General features: G+C 35.5%; 1 protein-coding gene across 4 annotated transcripts in view; it reads right to left on the reverse strand.

The window, feature by feature from the left end:
* Positions 1–5,016: 5,016 nt before the first annotated feature.
* HERC4 (HECT and RLD domain containing E3 ubiquitin protein ligase 4) overlaps positions 5,017–20,632 on the reverse strand; it is a gene marked incomplete at both ends in the record, with an annotated part of 139,673 nt that continues 124,057 nt past the window's right edge. For 3 of the 4 annotated variants that reach the window (XM_079707458.1, XM_079707456.1, XM_079707455.1), the window contains 6 exons: positions 5,017–5,225; positions 6,098–6,200; positions 10,991–11,174; positions 15,036–15,118; positions 17,545–17,611; positions 18,261–18,427. In XM_079707458.1, coding sequence (XP_079563584.1) covers positions 5,017–5,225; positions 6,098–6,200; positions 10,991–11,174; positions 15,036–15,118; positions 17,545–17,611; positions 18,261–18,427 — 813 coding nt within the window. The remainder of the gene's footprint in view (positions 5,226–6,097; positions 6,201–10,990; positions 11,175–15,035; positions 15,119–17,544; positions 17,612–18,260; positions 18,428–20,632) is intronic. The other variant, XM_079707457.1, reaches the window with a different exon arrangement.

The following is a 20,632-nucleotide window of genomic DNA, read 5'->3' on the forward strand; positions in this document are numbered from 1 at the left end:
CGTCTGGAGCCTGTGCTCCGCAACGGGAGAGGCCACAATAGTGAGAGGCCCACGTACCGCAAAAAAAAAGAAAAAAAAAAAAGTTCATACTTTATAAAATTGCACAGTAAGAATTTATTTTGCAGACCTTTCCCCCAACATTGCTTTCAAATAAAGTATTCCTGTGTTGCTTTAGTATTTATTACAACTTAACAAAAAGGGTTTGAAATAGAGCTGTTCTTTAAGCCTAAAATACCCAGCTAGGACCGTTACTGCCAGAGAAAAAGAATTTTATTGAATGGCCATTTCCCTACCTGAAAGATGTCTCAATCTGAATTTATCTGACTACACTAAAGAATGCAGTATATTTAGTTTGCCATTTGCATGATCTGTGTTTGTGCTATAGATATTTTAAATTGAAAAATTTGTTTTAACTTATTTTTACAGTGAAGACTGTTTTCAGCTCTTTTTATATTGTACATAGTCTTTTATGTAATCTACTGGCATATGTTTTGTAGACTGTTTAATGACTGGATATCTTCCAACTTTTGAAATACAAAACCAGTGTTTTATACTTGTACACTGTTTTAAAGTCTATTAAAATTGTCATTTGACTTTTTTCTGTTAACTTACATGGTTTAAGGTATAAAGTTTTAAAGTTTTGCAGCTTTTGTACAGCTTTGAGGGCTATATTAGATGCTTTCTTCTCATACTACATTTATTTCTTCATATCTATCAATCAGTCTCACCAGAGTACTTTGACAATGGTTGGTCTGGTTGTAGCAACTGGTGCATCACCAAACGTTTCAAAACTAATATTTCAACTATTCTAGGCCAGGAGCCTTAGGCCCTGCCTTTTCCCCTCCTTTAACCCTGCCTAAGAATAACTAACTTGATGTATGAAGATTTGACAAAGGACCAGCACTTTGAACTCATGTGCTGTATAGTCCTGTGTCCAAACACAAGGAGTGGACAAAAAGTGACTCTAGATCATATTTGGTATGAACTTTCTGAGGCTGACCCGGAAACCTACTATTCAAGAGGGCAGGAACACGCCCCTTACAAAGATGTAATGAATAAATCTTGACTGGCAGTTTCCTGCTCTCAGGTCGCTTGTCTTCCTCCCCAGCAAACTTTTGAAGTTAATCTAAAAACAAGAAAACCCCTCTGCCCCTGTATATCTTGTTTGCACTAGAAAAATTACCTGTAAAATCCCATCCACAGATGTTACAAAAATAAGGAACAGTGACATCATTCCATATATGCACAAAATGGAAAAAGAAGTCAGGTAGTTCACACCTTAAAAAGGAGGGTACGTGGTCATTTTAAGTAATCAAGTACCTGGCAAGACCTGATTTATTAATTAAAGCCATGTATTCAGTGCTTTTTCCACTTCCCTTGGTTAATGCATCATATATTCCACTGGTGCAATACCCTAATTAATGGCACATGGTTTAATTAGCATCTGCCTTACAGCATTATTTGATAAATTTTATTTGAAACAAGTTTCAATTCCTAGACATAATCAAAAAGCTCTTCCGACTCCTTAAAAATGAACAGAGTCAGCCTTGGGATGCTAGCAGAGATGGGGAGAAATGGTCTAATGACTCCTCTTTTTAAGTGCCTCCCAATTGGGATTAAAGATCACCTGGGAAATTTTTGAAAGTAACCTGAGCATCACCTCTTAGAGGTGATATTTAACAGGCCTAAGGTGGGGCTTGCACATAGTATTGAAAAGTAGCCCCAGGTGATTCAAAAGTATAGTAAGGACTGAGAAGGGAAAGGAGTTGGGGAGTTCCCTTCTGCATTTAACACTCCATTCCCGGGGGCTGGCTTAACAGGGAAGGTAAGGCAGACTTACATAAAACAAACAGACTATTCCCAATTTATCTCTACAAGTGTTAGCGGTTTAAGAGTGGGCAGCTACTGAACTATTCAGAAAGGAGAACAAAAGTCTATAATAAGTTTGGATGTGGCCCAAGTGCAAAACAGGCTGGGGATCAGGAAGAGGCTGGGAGCAGGGCCGCTCGCCCGTGCTTTCAGAGAGCTTACCATATGCGGAGGAAGACTGCCTTCTACATGTTACACTTCATCAAAAGACTTGCTTAAACTAAATGCAGTGAAAATCATCTACAAGGCAAAAAGAAACCAAACCTGTTAGAAATAACCCTAATGAATGGTCCTTATGAGTGGGCCCTATGTGAAGGCTGGGGCTCTTAATTTAGGTCTGTTTTGAAAACTACATTCTGGTTTTATTTCATGCCAATTTAAAGGCGTGTCTTGGTTCTACTGCCTTCTCAATCAGTCTGAACAATGGCTATTGGTTAAAATTACTACTGACAAAACAGGAGAGCTAAAAATACACAGTTGCTCTTACAAATAGGTCTATGTGGAGGCCAAGCATTTTCAAAAGTTTAGCCAACTCACTAATCATGGTCCTTATAATTTAATGAACTCAGCATTTGCCTACTTTCTAATCTATAAAACTCGGTATTTTTGTTGCTTTTTAATAAGCAAATGGCAATTTGAAAAATCTTCAGTGGTATTTTAATTTTCTACAATGAATCTCCCTGCTGTTAATTCTACTGTAGGTCTGCAGAAACAGAAACAGGAAAATATCAGACTTACCCAAATTATGCCTTGTACTGTTGTGTTCCCAGATAAGATGTCAGGCCCTTGTTAAAATATTTGTTAAACGAACTCCACCAGTATTAATCCAAAGTGGCTGCTATTTCACAGATGAGCTTCATAGCAAACAGAGGTTACTAAAAAAAAAAGCATCTGATACATAACGTTTATGTTTGCGATGTGAATAATCAATATTCTCAAGGAATGAATGTGCAGGGAAACTATAATAACAGATACATGGAAGAATTTTCATTGGGAAAAATGTACTTTAAGGAAAATTATTAGGGCTTGTATCTATAGAAAGACACCTATGGTCCACCGAAGTTTGTTAAGTTAAACTACTGAAAAGTACAGGTCCATGGGACTTCCCTGATGGCGCAGTGGTTAAGAATCCGCCTGCCAATGCAGGAGACACGGGTTCAGTCCCTGGTCCGGGAAGATCCCACATGCTGTGCAGCAACTAAGCCCGTGCGCCACAAATACTGAGCCTGCACTCTACAGCCCGCGAGCCACAACTACTGAGCCCCCGTGCTGCAACTACTGGAGCCCGAACACCTAGAGCCTGTGCTCCACAACAAGAGAAGCCACCGCAGTGAGAAGCCCGTGCACCGCAACGAAGAGTAGCCCCCACTCGCCACAGATAAAGCGCGCAGCAACAAAGATCCAACGCAGCCAAAATATAAATAAATAAATGGAGTTAATAAAAGTACAGGTCCACAATCCCTTCTCCAAAACCCTTGGGCTCATTTGCATTTTGGAATTGTGAATGCTAAAGAATTTTTTTTAATTATTATTATTATTTTTTTTTGCGGTACGCGGGCCTCTCACTGCTGTGGCCTCTCCCATTGCGGAGCACAGGCTCCGGACGCGCAGGCTCAGCGGCCATGGCTCACGGGCCCAGCCGCTCCGCAGCATGTGGGATCCTCCCGGACCGGGGCACGAACCCGTGTCACCTGCATCGGCAGGCGGACTCTCAACCACTGCGCCACCAGGGAAGCCCTAAAGAATTTTTTAAAGCACACAATGTAGCAACCCATAGAGGTCTGAGGCAGCACCTAGATCAAACACAGTGATCAAACACATTAAACATTGCCACAGTAAAATGTACAAATAGTCCCATTTAGTCCCATTTAATACCATAAATAGCCTCAACGGTTCAGATCAGGTTTTGCTGTAAGATTATATACACAATTTTTTTTCAGAGTTGTTCTGGATTTTAGAATTACAGATAAGAGACTTGGGGACCTCTATAAAATAGATGAATTTGTATGGGAATGGGAACTATCAATCCAAAGTTTTAAGAGACCTTCCCTGAGACATTACTCTTTTTGAAGAATTTGGAATCTTATGTGAGAACCAATGAAAGTTTAAATATTAAACCAATGAATCTTTATTATTTAAAGTTTTCATGGCATTTAAAAAATAAATTTAAAAAATAAATATTTGCATTATAGCAGAAAGTCACATGTGTTGCATCACTCAGTGTTACAATTTAATGACAGGAGATAACTAAGCATCAGCACCATAAAACTGTTAAGATGTTTCTTAAAATTCAAGTAAATAGTTCTAAAGCACTGAAAATTCTGTTTAAATACCAACCTGCAGCATCAATAGTTTTAAAAGCTATAACCCAGTGACTGGTTCTCACAGTAGTCAGTGACTGTATTCTGGCAACTGTAGGACAAAGTTCTTCCATTACTATATATTAAGCTTTCTGATAACCTCCCATTTATCAATAGTATCTCAAGAGTCACAAAAGGAAAGAATTGTAAGTTATTTAGAGAACTCTATTTGTAATTTAGATTTGCACAAGGACACGTATTCTAGCAAAAAAGCAAAGACTATTTCACCATACTAATTTTTTGCTTTCATAGATTCTCAGAATAAGGTTTAAATAATAATTTTTAACCCTTAAAAGTCAGCTCAGTTCAATTACAACCATAGAAACTGTACTGGTATCAGAACATAACTATTTTATTACAAAACTTAACAGTATTTACAAAATGAAAAAATAATCAAATGACTATTGCCAAAGTTAAAGGTTTTTCAGCCATGATTGAAGAAAAATTAAGCAACATTTTCATGCACTCACACACCAGATCATTTGTGAAATATGCAAACTCTTAAAATTCATGTTAGTAAAACTTCCATGTATTCACAATACTTGTATGTTTATTGGAAGATGGCAAAAAAAAATCCATGGTTCTGTACAGTAAGTTTAATATTAACACAGTTTGTTCATTTCCTTTAATGTTTTTTGGATTTCATGAATACTCACTGCATTGAACATTTTGCAAGTAAGAATTATAATAGTACCTCTGTCACCTTGCTGAATTCATCACCACAAAAAAACACACTAATAATTAGTTTAATGCTTTTGCAGTAAACTGAATAGTTATAACTCCAAAGTTATATTAAACTGAAGCCTTCATTGTGATCAATAGCTTGTATCAGTTTAGAGCGTAGAGTTTCTTTGTCCGTATACTTTGGAAGATCCAGAAGATTAAAACAGGTATGGGAAACTGGGAGATATTCCTCACCACCTCCTGTTGACTGGATGACTAGTATTAGACTCTTCATACCAAGAATAGGAATGCGATCACTACCTGTCAAAAATACTGCCAAGAAAAAAACCATTGAGCCAACTACTTTTATCAAAACAACAATATGGAGTATCAAGACAATCACTACAGCAAAGCTTTACAGTAACATTTGCTCTAATGGAAATGTTACTTCTACTGGAAGCCTATCTCCAGAATTTGTGGAAGCATGATTTTGAGACACATCCAAACAATATTTTTTCTTTAAAAGTGTAATCTTAATATTAGCACACAGGAGATGCTTAATAAATGTTTGATACATGAATTACTATTGTCCCTGAAACATTCTGAGAGACCTTCTTTTTGAAAAGAATAGCCATTTAGAACTAGTTTTTAAACAAAATGCAGTTTTGATTATGATCCCTTTTTCTACTTGTCTTGTTTCTGTCATTTTTAAACGGAAATTTATAATTAGCAGCCAAATCTCAAATCACTGAAGAATGACCTGTCATCCTATGATATGCAAAACAGACACAGATTAGGCTATAAATAAGAGAAGTCCTGGAATAGAAGAGTTCTATTTTCTACACCAATTCCCAAAGTTTTCATGCAGAAGCAAAGAGAAAAAGAAAATGAAGACTGAACACAGAAAAGAGCTATACTGCAGAGATCTTTTTAGAAATTCTAAAAGGAATTACATCCCTAGTTTATTGTAATCGGTGTTATAAATTGTTTTCTTTCATCTGAAAGAACCAATTCTATTTTGGGCGCTAACTGAATTTAGCTTTCAAAATATGAAAACACGTAATAATGTAGATTAAAAAAATTAAAAACAGAACCTTGGAATAATAAGGAAAAAACTTTATCCACTAAAGTGAATCAGTTAATCTCCTGTGAGAATAAGTTTATTAGATTCCATTCTCATAAAACACAAAATTAGAAATACTTACACAAAAATTGTTTTTTCTTTTCCAATGGTAATTCGTGAAATACTTCCCAAAACATTTTTATTGTAGGATGTTCTGCCCAATATTCTCCTTTGTATTCTGTATTCTAAAAACAACACAAGCTTTTATTAACATTAAGGGATATTAGTTTTATCTCGAATCTGACAAACTGGCTTCCTTAGCACATAAAGCTAACATTGTCCAGGTGTTTGAAACTCATGTGATTCAGTTAATTACTTACTACTTCTTGGGCATTTTGCAACTGTTAGTTCCAGGGGAAAGGGAAGAAAATATGTATGAATCAGCAGAAATGTCTCCCCGCTCCCAATTCAAAGAACATGAAAGGATTGTAATATCATCTTCCAAAGTAAATATTTAAAGGATAAACCAGAATTACTAAAATATTAATGGATTATTAAAGTTCAACATGGAATTAAGTATCTGTAATAATTATAAAATTTTCTTTCCCTATATTGATGAACAGAAGTCATACTAATTATTTTGTATTATTCTATCTTCTCTTTAAAAAATAAATGGTTCTAAGAGCAACACTGGTAATCTTCTGTGGTAGTTTCCAAGATGGCCCTCAAAGATCTCTGCCTCCTGCTACTCATGCCCTTGTGTAGTCCCCTCCCACACTGAACAGACCTGACCTCTAATCATTAGGATATTGTAGATATGAGAATACATGACTTCTGAGGCTAGATGACAAAAACTTCTGTGGCTTTAGCTTCTTTTTGATCACTCACTCTGAGGGGGAGCCAGCTGCCGTTTCATGAGGACATTCAAACAGCCCCATGGAGAGGTCCTCATGGTGAGATTCTGAGGCCTTTGGTCAACAGCCATCTGAGTGAGCCATCTTGGAAGGGAAATTCTATTCTTAAATCTCAGATGACTAACAGCAACAGTCAGTATTATGACTGCAACCATGTGAGAGACCTCTGAGCTAAAATCACTGGACTAAACCACCTCTGGATTCCAGACCCTCAGAAACTATGTGAGACAATAAATGTCACTGTCATCTTTCAGCCACTATGTTTTGGGGTAATTTGCAACAAAACAGCTAATACACTTCCCCTTTAACACACACTCCTCCTTTCTTTGTTCATCAGGCTAATTTCTATTTATCCTTTAGGGTTCAGATTAAATGTCACCTAATTCATTCATTGACTCATTCAACACATACATAATGCGCTTTAGTCAAAGTTTGGGGCCATGGGGAAACTTCAGTGAACAAAGTTTTTACTTACCTGGTGGAGTGTACCATGTATGAGAGGCTTTCCCAGTTTCTGTAGCCTAGGTCAGGCTTCTCCTTATATACCATTCACTAAACTCTTCCTGTATATTCATCACAGTTCAATTATTTAATGTCCAGCTTCCTTACTAGAGGACAAAGACCATGTCTCAATCTTATTTACTGCTCTCTTCCTAATCTGTTGCATAGTATCAGGCATCCACTGAGCCCAGGTAGGGGCTCAATGAATATTTGCTTGTGGGCTTCTTGAATTTGGGGCTCTTTTTGTAGCCATGATTATCTCAATGACTGAACTCTTGAGAAATCCACAACATATTTGCTATTAATTTATAAAGGTTTGGAGAAAATAGTTTGAATTTTAGAAATCAGCTGATGTATTAACTTGTTTGAATTAGTCTGTGAGCATGTTAGTGGGGAAATGAAAGGAGGATGCCTCGTTTTTTCTATTTTCCTTTGTTTTTTAAAACCTCAAGATGGTTCTGGGGAAATGTGTACACAGTCCTGATGAAGAAGAGCATTTAAAATCACAAATCATAATCAATGAAATTATAATGAATCAGATACACAGTGGAAAAAACTAAGTATGCTAAGTACACTAAAATATACTAAAAAAATGTCCTGTCTTACTGAATGAACACTTCTATCAGTTATATCTTCAGGCAAGGCTTTAACTACTTGCTGAGTACCCTTCTAAGGCTCTGGGAATACAGCAGTGAACAAAAGGAAAAAATCCTGCCTTTACGGTGCTTACATTTGTAGTGGGGGGTAAGGAGCAGCAGACAGTAAAGACAATTAAGTAAAATTTCATTTAGTCAAATTCAAAGAAGAAAAATAAAAGCACAGAAGGGAGATAGGGATGTATATGTGCACATGTGCAATTTTTAGTAAGTTACCGAGTGAAGGTCTCTGAAAAGATATAAAGACATAAAGGAAGTGAGAGCAAGAAACATTTGGAATTACCAAGGTGAAGAGAATTCCAGGCACAGGAAATAGAAAGGCCACAAGACTGGAGGGTTCTAGGCTCAGCAAAGAAGCCAATAAGGCTGAAGCAGAGTGAGAGGAGGAATGAAAGAAGATGAGGCAAGAAGGATAAACTGTGTAGGATCTAAAGTGTGATGAGAGGTCATTACATTGTTTTCATTGTAGAGTGACTGGAGGTGGGGTCCATTCCACTGGGGTATCCTTAAAGTCAATACAGCTTTCTTCTCTGCAGCAGATCAATTTACCCCCAAAAAGAAATCTTCAATCTCCTTCCTAGAGGATTTAAGCCTGGCTACCAGCTTCAGTTCTACCTGTTTTCCCAGATTCTAAAGCCTCTCTCCAGAGTTGTATTTTGCTGGGTAGGAAAGGGGATGTGAGAGGTCTAATAATTCCTTAAATTAGCTCTGAAGTAATCCTATTGCTTTTAGCCCTGCCCTGCATCCCTGCCATTACAGTAGCATGATGTGCCAATTCCTGAGCCTTTCAGAGATTCTACATTGTGACACGGGTTGCCTCTTGACAACCCTGTCCCTCTGGAGGCTTCAAATTCAATTTTCTTTGTTCTAAGTCACTCAACTCATCCACCTATTCTCTCTCTTTTTTAAAGTGTTTATTTTATTTATTTATTTTCCTTATTTTTTTTTGGCTGCATCGGGTCTTAGCTGCAGCACACGGGATCTTTGTTGAGGCACGTGGGATCTTCTCGTTATGGTGCCACTGTCTGTTCGGGTCTCTCTCTAGTTGTGGCGTGCACGTTTTCTCTCTCTAGGTGTGGCGTGTGGGCTCTGTAGTTGGCGGCGTGCAGGCTCTCTTGTTGAGGCACGCGAGCTCAGTAGTTGTGGCGGGCGGGCTTAGTTGCCCCGCAGCATGTGGGATCTTAGTTCCCTGACCAGGGATCAAACGCACGTCCCCTGCATTGGAAGGTGGATTCTTTACCATTGGACCACCAGGGAAGTCCCCATCCACCTACTTTCTATCTTCCGAAACTATTTTTTCTCTTGCTCACTGTATTTTTTTTTTGGGCGGGGGGGGTTATTCCTATTTTTATTCCTTTATTGTCATTCTAGTGAGATTTTGGGAGGGAGCAGAGAAAAATGTGTTTATTCCAACATGTCTAACCAGAAGTCCTAATTTTTTTTAATTAAAAAATATTATTCCCTAAATTATTAACACAGTAAAATTGACTTTTTCTGATGTGTGTATAGTTCCATGAGTTTTAAACACATGTGTAGATAAACCACCACCACAAACAGGATACTGAACAATTCCATCACCCCAAAGAACTCTCTTGTGTTACCCCTCTGCAGTCACACTCTCTCCATCCCTAGCCCCTGTTCACCATAGTTTTGGCTTTTCAAGAATGTCATGTAAGTGGAATCATATGGTATGTAATTCTCTGAGACTGACTTCTTTCACTCAGCATAAGGACTCTGAGAGTCATCTCAGGTGTTGCATGTGTCAGTAGTGCCTTCCGTTTTAACACACAGTAGTATTCTACTGTATGGATGCAGCATAGTTGGTTTATCCATTCACCCACTGAAGGATATCCGCGTTGTTTGCAGTTTTTGACTTGTTTGCAGATTTTTAAAAACATAATTAAAAAAAACCTTGTAGTAAAATACACGTAACCTGAAGCTGATCATCTTAACCTTTTTAAAGTGTACAGTTTGGTAGCATTAAATACATCGGCATTACATGCAACCATCACCACTTTCCATCTCCAGAAGCTTTTCATCTTGCAAAACTGAAACTCTGTACCCATTAAACAATAATGTCTCTTTCCTCCCTTGTTTACAGATTTTTGTGTGAACATAATATCTAGGAATGGAACTGCTAGAGAATGTAACAAATATATGTTTAATTTTATAAGAAAATGTCAAACTGTTTCCAAAGTAGCTGTATCATTTGTATTCTCAACAGCAATGTATGAAAGTTCCCAATGCTTTGTATCCTTGTTAGACTTAATAACATATTTTTTTTATGTTAGCTAACTTAACAGGTATACAGTATAGAACTAATGCAAAAGCTGTATCAGAGGTCGCTAGATTACAAAGATGGAAAAATGTACAGATCAACCTTGCATACATCTTTCTTAAAGTTGATCTAACCTAGCACTTTTTACTAAATGTTTATCTGAAGAAATATCTGAGAATTACTTGTATAGAAAAGAAGGAAAAGAAAAAAAGTTGTTTAAAAATTCCCAATCTTCTCCCTAAAGTTTCCTGTATTGGTTAAGGCATCAGTAATGAAGATCATGAGTATTATTTATTCTCTGATAAAAAATTTAACATTGAGACTAATCAGAAAAAAAGGAAACAAAGATCTTAATCACTGTGAGTGCTTTTCATAATGGTTTTCCTAGGATTGAGGCAGAATGAAAACCCATTCAGTTTTAGCTGGGGCTTCTATTCAGCCTCTGTCATAGATAATATTTTTCTATATGAATACCACCAATACCAGAGATACAAAAATGCTATCTAATTCATACAATTAAAATTCATTCATTGTGGAGTAAGAAGGGTACAGTGCTTTCCTACAAAAACGATAGTACTAAATAGTGTAAAATGGAAAATAAATGAAAGAGCAAGATTTCCATCAACAAGCCATGTTTTCCTTTTGCCTTTCCATTTAAACAATATCATAGATTTGTTTTCCCCTACCTTTTCCAGTTCCTTCCAGTCATAATTTGTATTTCCAATAACCATTGCTTGTAGTTCATTAGGCTGGAAGAGCTGAAGGACTTTTCCTCCACAGACCTTATGAAAGCCCGCATGAAAAGCATCAAATAAGGAAGCCACTGATTTATTGAATATGTAATCCACATAAGCATCAACAAACTCCTGCCTAGAAATGAAAAAGCACACATGCACAGAATATAAAAATCATTTTTTATAGAGAATACATATTGAAGTCTTATTAAAACTTTGAATGCAGCTGTACTTTTTGCTACTTATGTATAAAACTGAGAAAGTATAAGTAAGGTTCAAAGGGATAAAGTCTTTATGAAGTCTATTATTCTTTCCATACAAAAATCTGGTATATCTATGAGGCACGTACAATCTCTCATTTACAGCCATTCTTAGGCTATTTCTAAGTGAAAGATTTCATTTCCTAATGGGGAGAATGATGATACAAATGGCTATCAAAAATATTTTTAAATTATTCACAATTTATTCAGAATTTATATGTACCATTCCACATACATCCCTAAAAAGAATAACCTCTTAAAAACACTAGGTGACAAAAAAAAAATGAGAGCTTTGGGATTCAGACTATTTGACAGACTACAGTCTATTTTTCCTTGGGTTTCAAGGAATCTGATACACAATTTATTTAAAAAACTAAAAACCTAAGAGGGACACTAAGTATTCTTTAAGGATAATCATTAAAGATTACAAGTGCAGTTTCTTTTCAAATGTATGTGAACATACATATAAATACACACATACACATGAACATTTTTGATGCTTTTCTTCCTGTTATGATACAAAAGGAAACTATGATGAAAAAAGGAAACCCCTTTACCCAGTAATTAGAACTACAATTTTATTCAATTTGTTCTGTTAGCCACAAATACTTCATGAGCTATCTGGTCAAACCAATAATGAGAATGGGTACTAGAGGATTTCGATATTTCATACTCCTGTTTTCCAAATTAAAAAGGATGATTCTATAAATGGGAATACTGGTAAATTTAGTCATCTACAGATAATCATTTTAGCAAACTTTAAAATAATACCAAACTGAATTTACAAAGAGAAAAAAAAAAAGGTTAAAGGAGGACATTATAAAACTGGGTGGCCCTAAGGAAAAATTAGTAATAGCATACGCTTATCAGCATAAGGTTCTGATGAGAAGAAACAGATAATTTTGTAATGCATAATTTTATAATTAATCTAATTAGAAAGTCAAATTTACACTAGTTAAGTCTCTTAAGTACAAAAGGTTAAATTGTTTTATGGGCTAACATTTTTGCCTTCAACACTTTCATTATGTAACTAGGACTGGCAGTACAAAGATCAAAATTCTTTAAATTACTTCTAAATAATCTATGGGAAACAATATTTGTTAGAAACTTAAAGAATTAGTCCAACAACAGAAACTTTAAAAGCTGAAAAAAACAATCTTTCTAAATCATAGTCAAAGTTTTTCAAAACCAAGATTTTTTTTAAAGGGTAAGTAGAAAGACCTAATTTTTTTTCACATTATTTTAAAAACAGCTTTATTTTTTATCAAAGTAGAAGTATATACAGTTTAAAATGTCAAACAGTAATAATCCTAACAACCAACATTTACTGAGCACATACATGTGCTAGGTACTATTCTAAGCATTTTAAAATTATCGCCTCATTTAATCCTCAAAATAACCCCATGAAATATGTATAATTAATTTATCATCCCATTTTACGGAAAAAGAGATTATGAGGCATGGAGACATAAACTAATTTACCTAAACTTAGTTATACAGCTTCTAAGTAGTAGAATCAGGATTATAATCATTTGGATCAAGTCCCTGGCAATTTGAAGAAAACTATTTGTTAACTATTTTTGCTATTCCTTTTTTTTTTTTTTTTTTTTTAATTTTTTTACGGTACGTGGGCCTCTCTCTGTTGTGGCCTCTCCCGTTGCGGAGCACAGGCTCCGGACGCGCAGGCTCAGCGGCCATAGCTCACGGGCCCAGCCGCTCCACAACATGTGGGATCTTCCCGGACCAGGGCACAAACCCGCGTCCCCTGCATCGGCAGGCGGACTCTCAACCACTGTGCCACCAGGGAAGCCCTGCTATTCCTTCTGATATTTACCTTCAAACTTCAACAACACAGTTCTATTGTTATTCCTTGATTTACAATTATAAATATTATCTGATGAAGTGAATACTGAATATTGGTTCAATATTTATTGTTAACATTTTTATGATTATAAATATTCATCTAGGGAGTATTCTATGATTACTTTTCTTAAAAAGAACTTTTGTTTCCCTTAGGTTGCTACCTCATCTCCAACTTCAACAGAAATGTCAATCTCCCCTAGATTCATTCAAATATATTAGGTTGCATTTTTCTCCTGAAGACATTCCTCCCTGGAGCCCTCCATCTTCTTGATCTACCGCAGATTGACTGCTCTTTCTAAATCATGTACACACTGCTGTTCCTCTTTATCTCTCTCTCTTTTTTTTTTTGGATCCCCTGTCTTCCTCGTTCTTGGTTCAATTCCTTGTTTTGGTAGGACACATCCTCCAGTAACTTCTTAAGAAAAATGAGCTGGAAGTAAATTCTCTGAGACTCTGCATGTATAAAAATGTTTTTATACACCACATACTTGATAGTTTCAATATAGAATTCTGTTAAAAATAATTTTTTCCCAGAATTTTGATCTCCTAGCTTCAGTGTCATTCTTTAGAAGTCTGATGTTATTATTTTTTCTTTTTTACGGTACGCGGGCCTCTCACTGCCTTGGCCTCTCCCATCGCGGAGCACAGGCTCCGGATGCGCAGGCTCAGCGGCCACGGCTCACGGGCCCAGCCGCTCTGCGGCATGCGGGATCCTCCTGGACCGGGGCACAAACCTGCGTCCCCCGCATTGGCAGGCGGACTCCCAACCACTGCGCCACCAAGGAAACCCCTGATGTTATTTTGATTAATTCTTTGTGTATGGTCTGCTTTTTTTTTTTTTCTGAAAGGTTTTAGGGTCCCTTTTTCTTTGGGTTTTGAAATTTCATGTATTTTTGCCTTGGCATATGTCTTTTCAGTTCCCATGCTTTCCATCTTAAAAGGCATGTCATTCTGTTCTGGGAAGTTTTTTTCGTACCATTTCTTTGACAAATTTCATTCATTCCATTTCCTTCAGTGAATTTTTTTCAGTTTTTAATAGTATCCTTATGGATGCTACTCTTACCATCTTGAGGATACTGATTTCAACTTTCATTGAAGTTTTGTTTTTCATCCTACACTGTTTGTGTTTCCTTGGCATTCTTTTTCACTGTTTTGGTCCTTTCTTAAATGTCTACTGATCTTTGGTTATTCATTTACATTTAAAAGTTAGGCAGTTTTCCCAGTGAAGAATCCTCCAATATAGGGTGTCAAGGAGGAGGGAGCTGTAGACTGTCACTTAATCTCCCTGTTTTCATTTCAGCCCTCTGTCCCTGGCTGTGCCTAACTGCCCGCAAATCCACAGTTCCTTTAGTTCAATCTCCCCAGAATGTAAATTTCCAATCTGCCTAGGCTGGAGAGAAGTTGCCAGCTACTTGCGTACTAAGGGAAATGGGTTTCTAACTGCTTCTTATAACAGCCAATCTTTGTTTCCAGCTTCCCCTTAAACTCCACATACATATACATTTTAACCTATTTTTTATTCTCAATGCCCGAGGCCTTTGTTCTGCAATATGAACTGTCTGCCTTCTTGGCTCCCAGTCCATCTTTTGTTGCAGCTTTTTCTGATTGGCTGAAGTTAGGCACTATTGGCTTCTAGCTTCCAAAAACGTGTTTGCTGTTGTCTCCTCTCCCTTCTCTTTGTTCTTCTTGTTAATGATCTTTTAATCCCTTTATTAATGTCTTAAAAGGAGCAAACGGAAGATTAATTATGTCCTTACCATTCAAAATAAGTTTTATCTGAGTAAAAACTTAAGGTTGTGACATATTTCTAAATACAGAAGAAAATGCCTACCGAATCTTTTTACTACCACTGATGCTGCTTATAATTCACTTACCGATTTTGTTTGTTAACAGCTGTGTCTGCACCATTTAGAACCAGTTCTTTCACTTCTGTTGCACCAAAGTTTTCAACTGTGATCTATTAATTTAAATTTTTAAAAAAAGTCAATGTCAGACTCAAAATTTATTAGATTATTTTAATAACCTATTATAATCTATCTTTCTCTCATTAAATGTAAGAAGTAATAAATTTGCAGTAAAATTCTGCTACCATAAGCTTATTTGTGAATTCTGCATAAAGCCACAACTAGAAATCTTCATCTTCTCTGGCAGTTTGAAATCCTACCTTGACTAACTAATTACAAATCAACAAGTGTTTGGTTTGTTAAAAACAGGAAACTTAGTATTTATCATGTGTAAAACTTCAGAAGGGTCACTATAGGAGTAAAGTATTAGAAAGGATGTTTTCCATGGACAAGTGAAAGACTACAAGTCAGAATGCATTCAGTTTAGACTAGCTATGCATTCTTCCCACATGATAGCTGCTACTCTTGAATTCTTCCTTGCTGCATTCTTAATTACAGGTTGTTTTTCCAGTTTGCCATTAATTTGGTCTATAAAGAGTCGGTTATTTTGAAACTTTTTATTTCCCTTACTAGTGTGCTCATTTTCCTAATGTTACCATTCCCACCTTTGAATCTTCCTTCTTCCTATTCCCTTTTTTTTGGAATATTATCCTCTTCTTTTAAAACATTTTTTTTTAGTATCTGTTGTCTATAAAACACTATGGTGGGAGTGGGATGATAAGAGATGAATAAATCCCTGCTCTGGAGTTTACTATCTAATAAAAGAGGAGAAATGTGATATGTAAACAACTCATTATAATAAAATCAATGCTATAATAGAGACATGAAAAAAATACTACCAGACCACAGAAGAAAGAAAACTTACTTCTAACTAGAGGAAGTATTAAAAACCTTGAGGAAGAAATGTCATTTGAAAAGCATCTAGAAGGGTAAGTAGGGCTCTGAAAGATTAGGAGAGGGTGGAAATTTCTGACTGAGGACAGAGACTGAACAAAAGAATAGATATGAGAGCAAATATCAAAAAAAAGTATGCCCCTAAAAAACAGGGATGGTAAGGTATATAAAAGAATATTGTGAGACATGACAAAATGTAGTATGAATGGAAGGATACAATGAAAGTTAGGAAAAAAGCCAGATTACAAAGGTCTTTTAAGTCCATTATAAAGTTATTATTCTACAAGTAATAAAGAGCCACTGAACGTCTGGGAAAGAAATGGTAGTAGGAAGGAATGTTTCAATTACCACAGTTCTTAAATATACTAAGCATTCACAAACTTGGTGATTGATAAATCAGAAATTAAATTGCTTGGAACCCAATGTTTCAGTCAACTGAGATGATCAGTAAAGATTCAATGATAACTGACATGGTTATAAGTGAATCAACTGAAAAGGAGAACTAAAATTTCATAGTAAACAGAAGTCCAAGGAGGATTTTTTTTCTTGAAAACTATTAAACATTACTAAAATAAATTAACTTATTTCCCCTAAATCTATCAAATTTTCTTATAACTAAACTATGTGCCAATTCTTAAAATGATCAAAGAATGGATAAACTTTTTTGAGGGGGCACATAATTTTTTTGGCAAGTTGTGTGATAGTGGAATATGGTATCTTTTGTCAGCTTTGACCATAAAAACATAAAGAGAACTGTTTAGGGGTGGGGGACACACAAAGTTTTTGAAAAGAAAAGACATTAAAAAAGAAAAACTGAAGGTTTTACCATTTTCCCAAGAGTCTAATTTATAATAATGAAATTGTTACTTCTGAAGTGACTCATAATCCTTGCTGATTTTCTCTTCTTTAGTTGTCAACTAGTCTACTTCTGCCAGATTCTCATTTGTCAATGGCTTTGCAAGTAACTGGATGATTTACTGAACACCCCTCAGAGAATTAAGTTCTGCATCTTTTACAAGATTTGCAATTTCATCTTCCAAATAATATTCCAATGTATTTGTATTTGTACTGCATCCAACCGTAAGACTAAATAGGCAAGGATGAATGTTAGTGTGAAAGGGATATCTGAGTGGGAATTAATCTTTTAGGTGGCAAATTCATTAGTGAATATTTTCATGTTACAATAACCTATGCTTCTCTAAACATTCTTGTAATTGCAGACTCAAAAAATGAACACTTGAATAAAGAGGACCCCTTGTATTTGTAAAGATCTTTAGTATAATGTTAAACAACATAAGCTTTGAAGTCACAGAGCTGGATACAAATACTATCTCTGAAATGTGATGATTGTTTTCAGTTTTCTTTATATGTAAAATAAGGATAATAATACCTATCTCTTGGGATTATGAGGATTAAATGAAATAATGCATGTACTGTGACTAGCATATAGTTAATGCTCAATAAATGTTAGCTAAAGGGTTCTTTAAGAATTCCATCCATCACAATAAAGAAAAACCCTAAGGCACAGCTGATAAATAAAAAGGGATGATGAACACTCAGGCTACTCTATGTCTTTTCATCTTACCGTAAAATTAAGACAAAATGTTTCCTCAACATCATCTTCTGGATAATCCAGTAACTGTTGCATGCTTCTGAAAAACAATATATATGTTTCTTTGAAGAAAAATATTATTGAGTATTTTGACTATTTTGCTTATGACTAAGTATATATTTTCATTCATTCTTGATCAAATCCTTTTGTTAATCTGTACTTTTATATTTGTTTCAGAATGGTGGATGTACAATGGCAAACTTATAAACAATGCTGAAGAAAAAAAACCTACTCTTAAGGCTTTCATCTCTTGCTTTGAATACAAAAGCATGTATCCACCCATTTTCAACACTTGTTCTTATTTATATACAATTTTTATTCCATTTTATGTAATAAATAAAAAGAAACTTTACATATTACATGTAGGAATGAAGGTGATTAGAAGTAAAAGTCCAAATAAATCATTTAACTACATTCAGGAAACATTACCTTCCTAAATTTATTATCAGATATTCACAAAGTATTGTTAAACTAAAAATTCAGTACATAGTTTTATACACATAATGCTTTCAGTAGAAAATTCTCAGTCTGAGTAACACAATGGGTTTTCCTTTATTAGAAGGGCTATTAGTTTATTTTGGAAATTCAACAACAACAACAGAAACATAATTATTCCTAAAAGGAAAGCTTCTGGACATTCCCCATTTCCTATTTTCTAAACCCCACTCTTGCCACTTTTTACAACTAACCTCCCAACATCAGGCATTAGTTCTTTCAAATCATCCAGAGATGGCTTCTTTTTTAGCAGTTTCTTATACAAAGCCAAAGGAAAATGGAGGTCCACAATAGTAAAATTATAAATTGCTAATCCACAGATAACACCAATCAAGTGGAACAAATCACTGTCTTCAAATGTCTAAAATTATAAGGGAAAAATAAGTAAAGACTTGTTCTCCAAGTTAAAACATTAAACTTTCTCTGATTACAAAAACACATACTTGTGGTAGAAAGTTTTGGAGATACAGAAAAAAGTAATGAATAATAGGAAAAAAGTTCATTCTCATTCCCATCTCCCTGAGACAATATCACTGTTAGTATTTTTGCACATTTGCATTCAATGTATTTTCTGGACAAACAAAATTAAAATCTAGTTGAGATGATACTAAATATATAATTTCACAACTGGCTTTTTCCCCAGAATAGAATCATTTTCACATCTTTAAGCATTACATTAATAAATGAAATGATTACTAGAACTTTTTTCTGATTTAAAAAATTATACACATTCAAAAATTGGAAAATAAAAAACCTAAAGAAGAAAATGAATTAAACACCTGTAATCCAATCACTTAGAAACACTCAAAAACAATGATTTAAAAAATTTTTAATGTATTTCCATCTACTATAAGTTCAGAAAAATAATTTAAAACATATTGTATTTAAGGTTTTCTCATTTTTCTAATTACAACACAAGTATTTTCTTATGTCATTAAATATTCTTCCAGGACCTCCCTGGTGGCACAGTGGCTAAGAATCCACCTGCCAATGCAGGGGGACACGGGTTCGAGCCCTGGTCCAGGAAGATCCCACATGCCACAGAGCAACTAAGCCCGTGCGCCACAACTACTGAGCCTGCGCTCTAGAGCCCATGTGCCTAGAGCCTATGCTCCACAATAAGAGAAGTCACCGCAGTGAGAAGCCCACACACCACAATGAAGAGTAGCCCCCACTCACTGCAACTAGAGAAAGCCTGAGCGCAGCAACAAAGACCCAAAGCAGCCAAAAATAAATAAATTAATTAAAAAAAAAATTCTTCCAGAACACAATTTTTAATGGTTGCATATTATATCATATAAAAGTTCCATGGCTTACTAAGTTAGCTATTTTAACTATAGTTAGACATTTAGATTATTAAAATATTAAAAACAATGCTTATTCCCCTCACCTCTCCCACCCCAGTGATCTTTAGAGAATTAACATATGGTCACAGGAAATTCTGTAAGCATGACAATTAAGAGCAAACAATTTTTAAACTAGATCTGGGGCTCCAGACCTGGTTCATTCACCATCTAGCCTCAGTGTTTTCAAGATAAAAGTAGTATTAATTTCATATGGCTGTTGTGAGGATTAAGTGGAATAATGTATGTAAAATGCTTTTAGCACAGTTCCTGAAGCACAGAGCGATGGCTCAATAAATATTATTCTAATTAGCTAGTAATTTTCAAAAGAAGATGGGCATCTTTTTTGCATATATTTTGGTCCGTAGTTTGGAATACCTCCTTAGAAGAAATTCTGCTTTGCAAGGAAGAATTTCAAAGTCAAAGGAAAGTTAAGCATACTATCAAACTCTTTTCCTCCGCAACTGTTCTAGCTTGTACCGCTGTTTGTAGTCCAGGAAAATGACTATCTTTCCACATTTTCATCTGCATACACATACCATAGACACATAAAACATTTCTGAGTAAAAAAATGACAACCTGTTTTACTATATATTTTTTACTATTAGTGATACTGAAAATTAGGGATTTGTGTGTTTGTGAAATGCCTCTTTGTATACTTGGCCCATTTATCTTTTGGGGGCTAGTGTTTACTTATATATTTGTATCTGAATTCATCATATGTCAGGGTTATTACCCTGTGTCATCTTTGTTACATATATGCTTTTTATGTTTTGTTATATCATATTTTTCATTGGTCAAATTAAACTTTTTCTTCTGTGATGTCCTACATTGTGTTGAAGTTTAGAAAGTCCTACTTAAGTAGGGCAGACTGAATATGTGTTAATCTCTCTTCTTCCAGAAATCCCTCTAAGTGAGAATAAAGGAATAAAAATGGCATAAACCCAAAAGAAAAAAAGAATAGGGGAGGGTTTTAATAGCATTAAAGAGATTTCAATATTTCAAAATATGAAAAGTAAATGGATAGCTCATCTGTTTCAGTAAAGCAGAAAAAACTGAAACAGTAGCTTGTAGAGGAAAGCCAGTAAAAAACAAGTTCATCTGTCCTGTAGGCTCAGGAACTGGAAGTGCCAAAGGTCAGAGGTAGTCCAGGTAGCTCAGTTAGTAAAACATAAGAATCTGAAAGTCAGAGGTATTAGAGTGGGGCTGAAAATAGGACGCTT

Source organism: Hyperoodon ampullatus (assembly GCF_949752795.1).
Source record: "Hyperoodon ampullatus genome assembly, chromosome: 1".
Taxonomy (NCBI): domain Eukaryota; kingdom Metazoa; phylum Chordata; class Mammalia; order Artiodactyla; family Ziphiidae; genus Hyperoodon; species Hyperoodon ampullatus.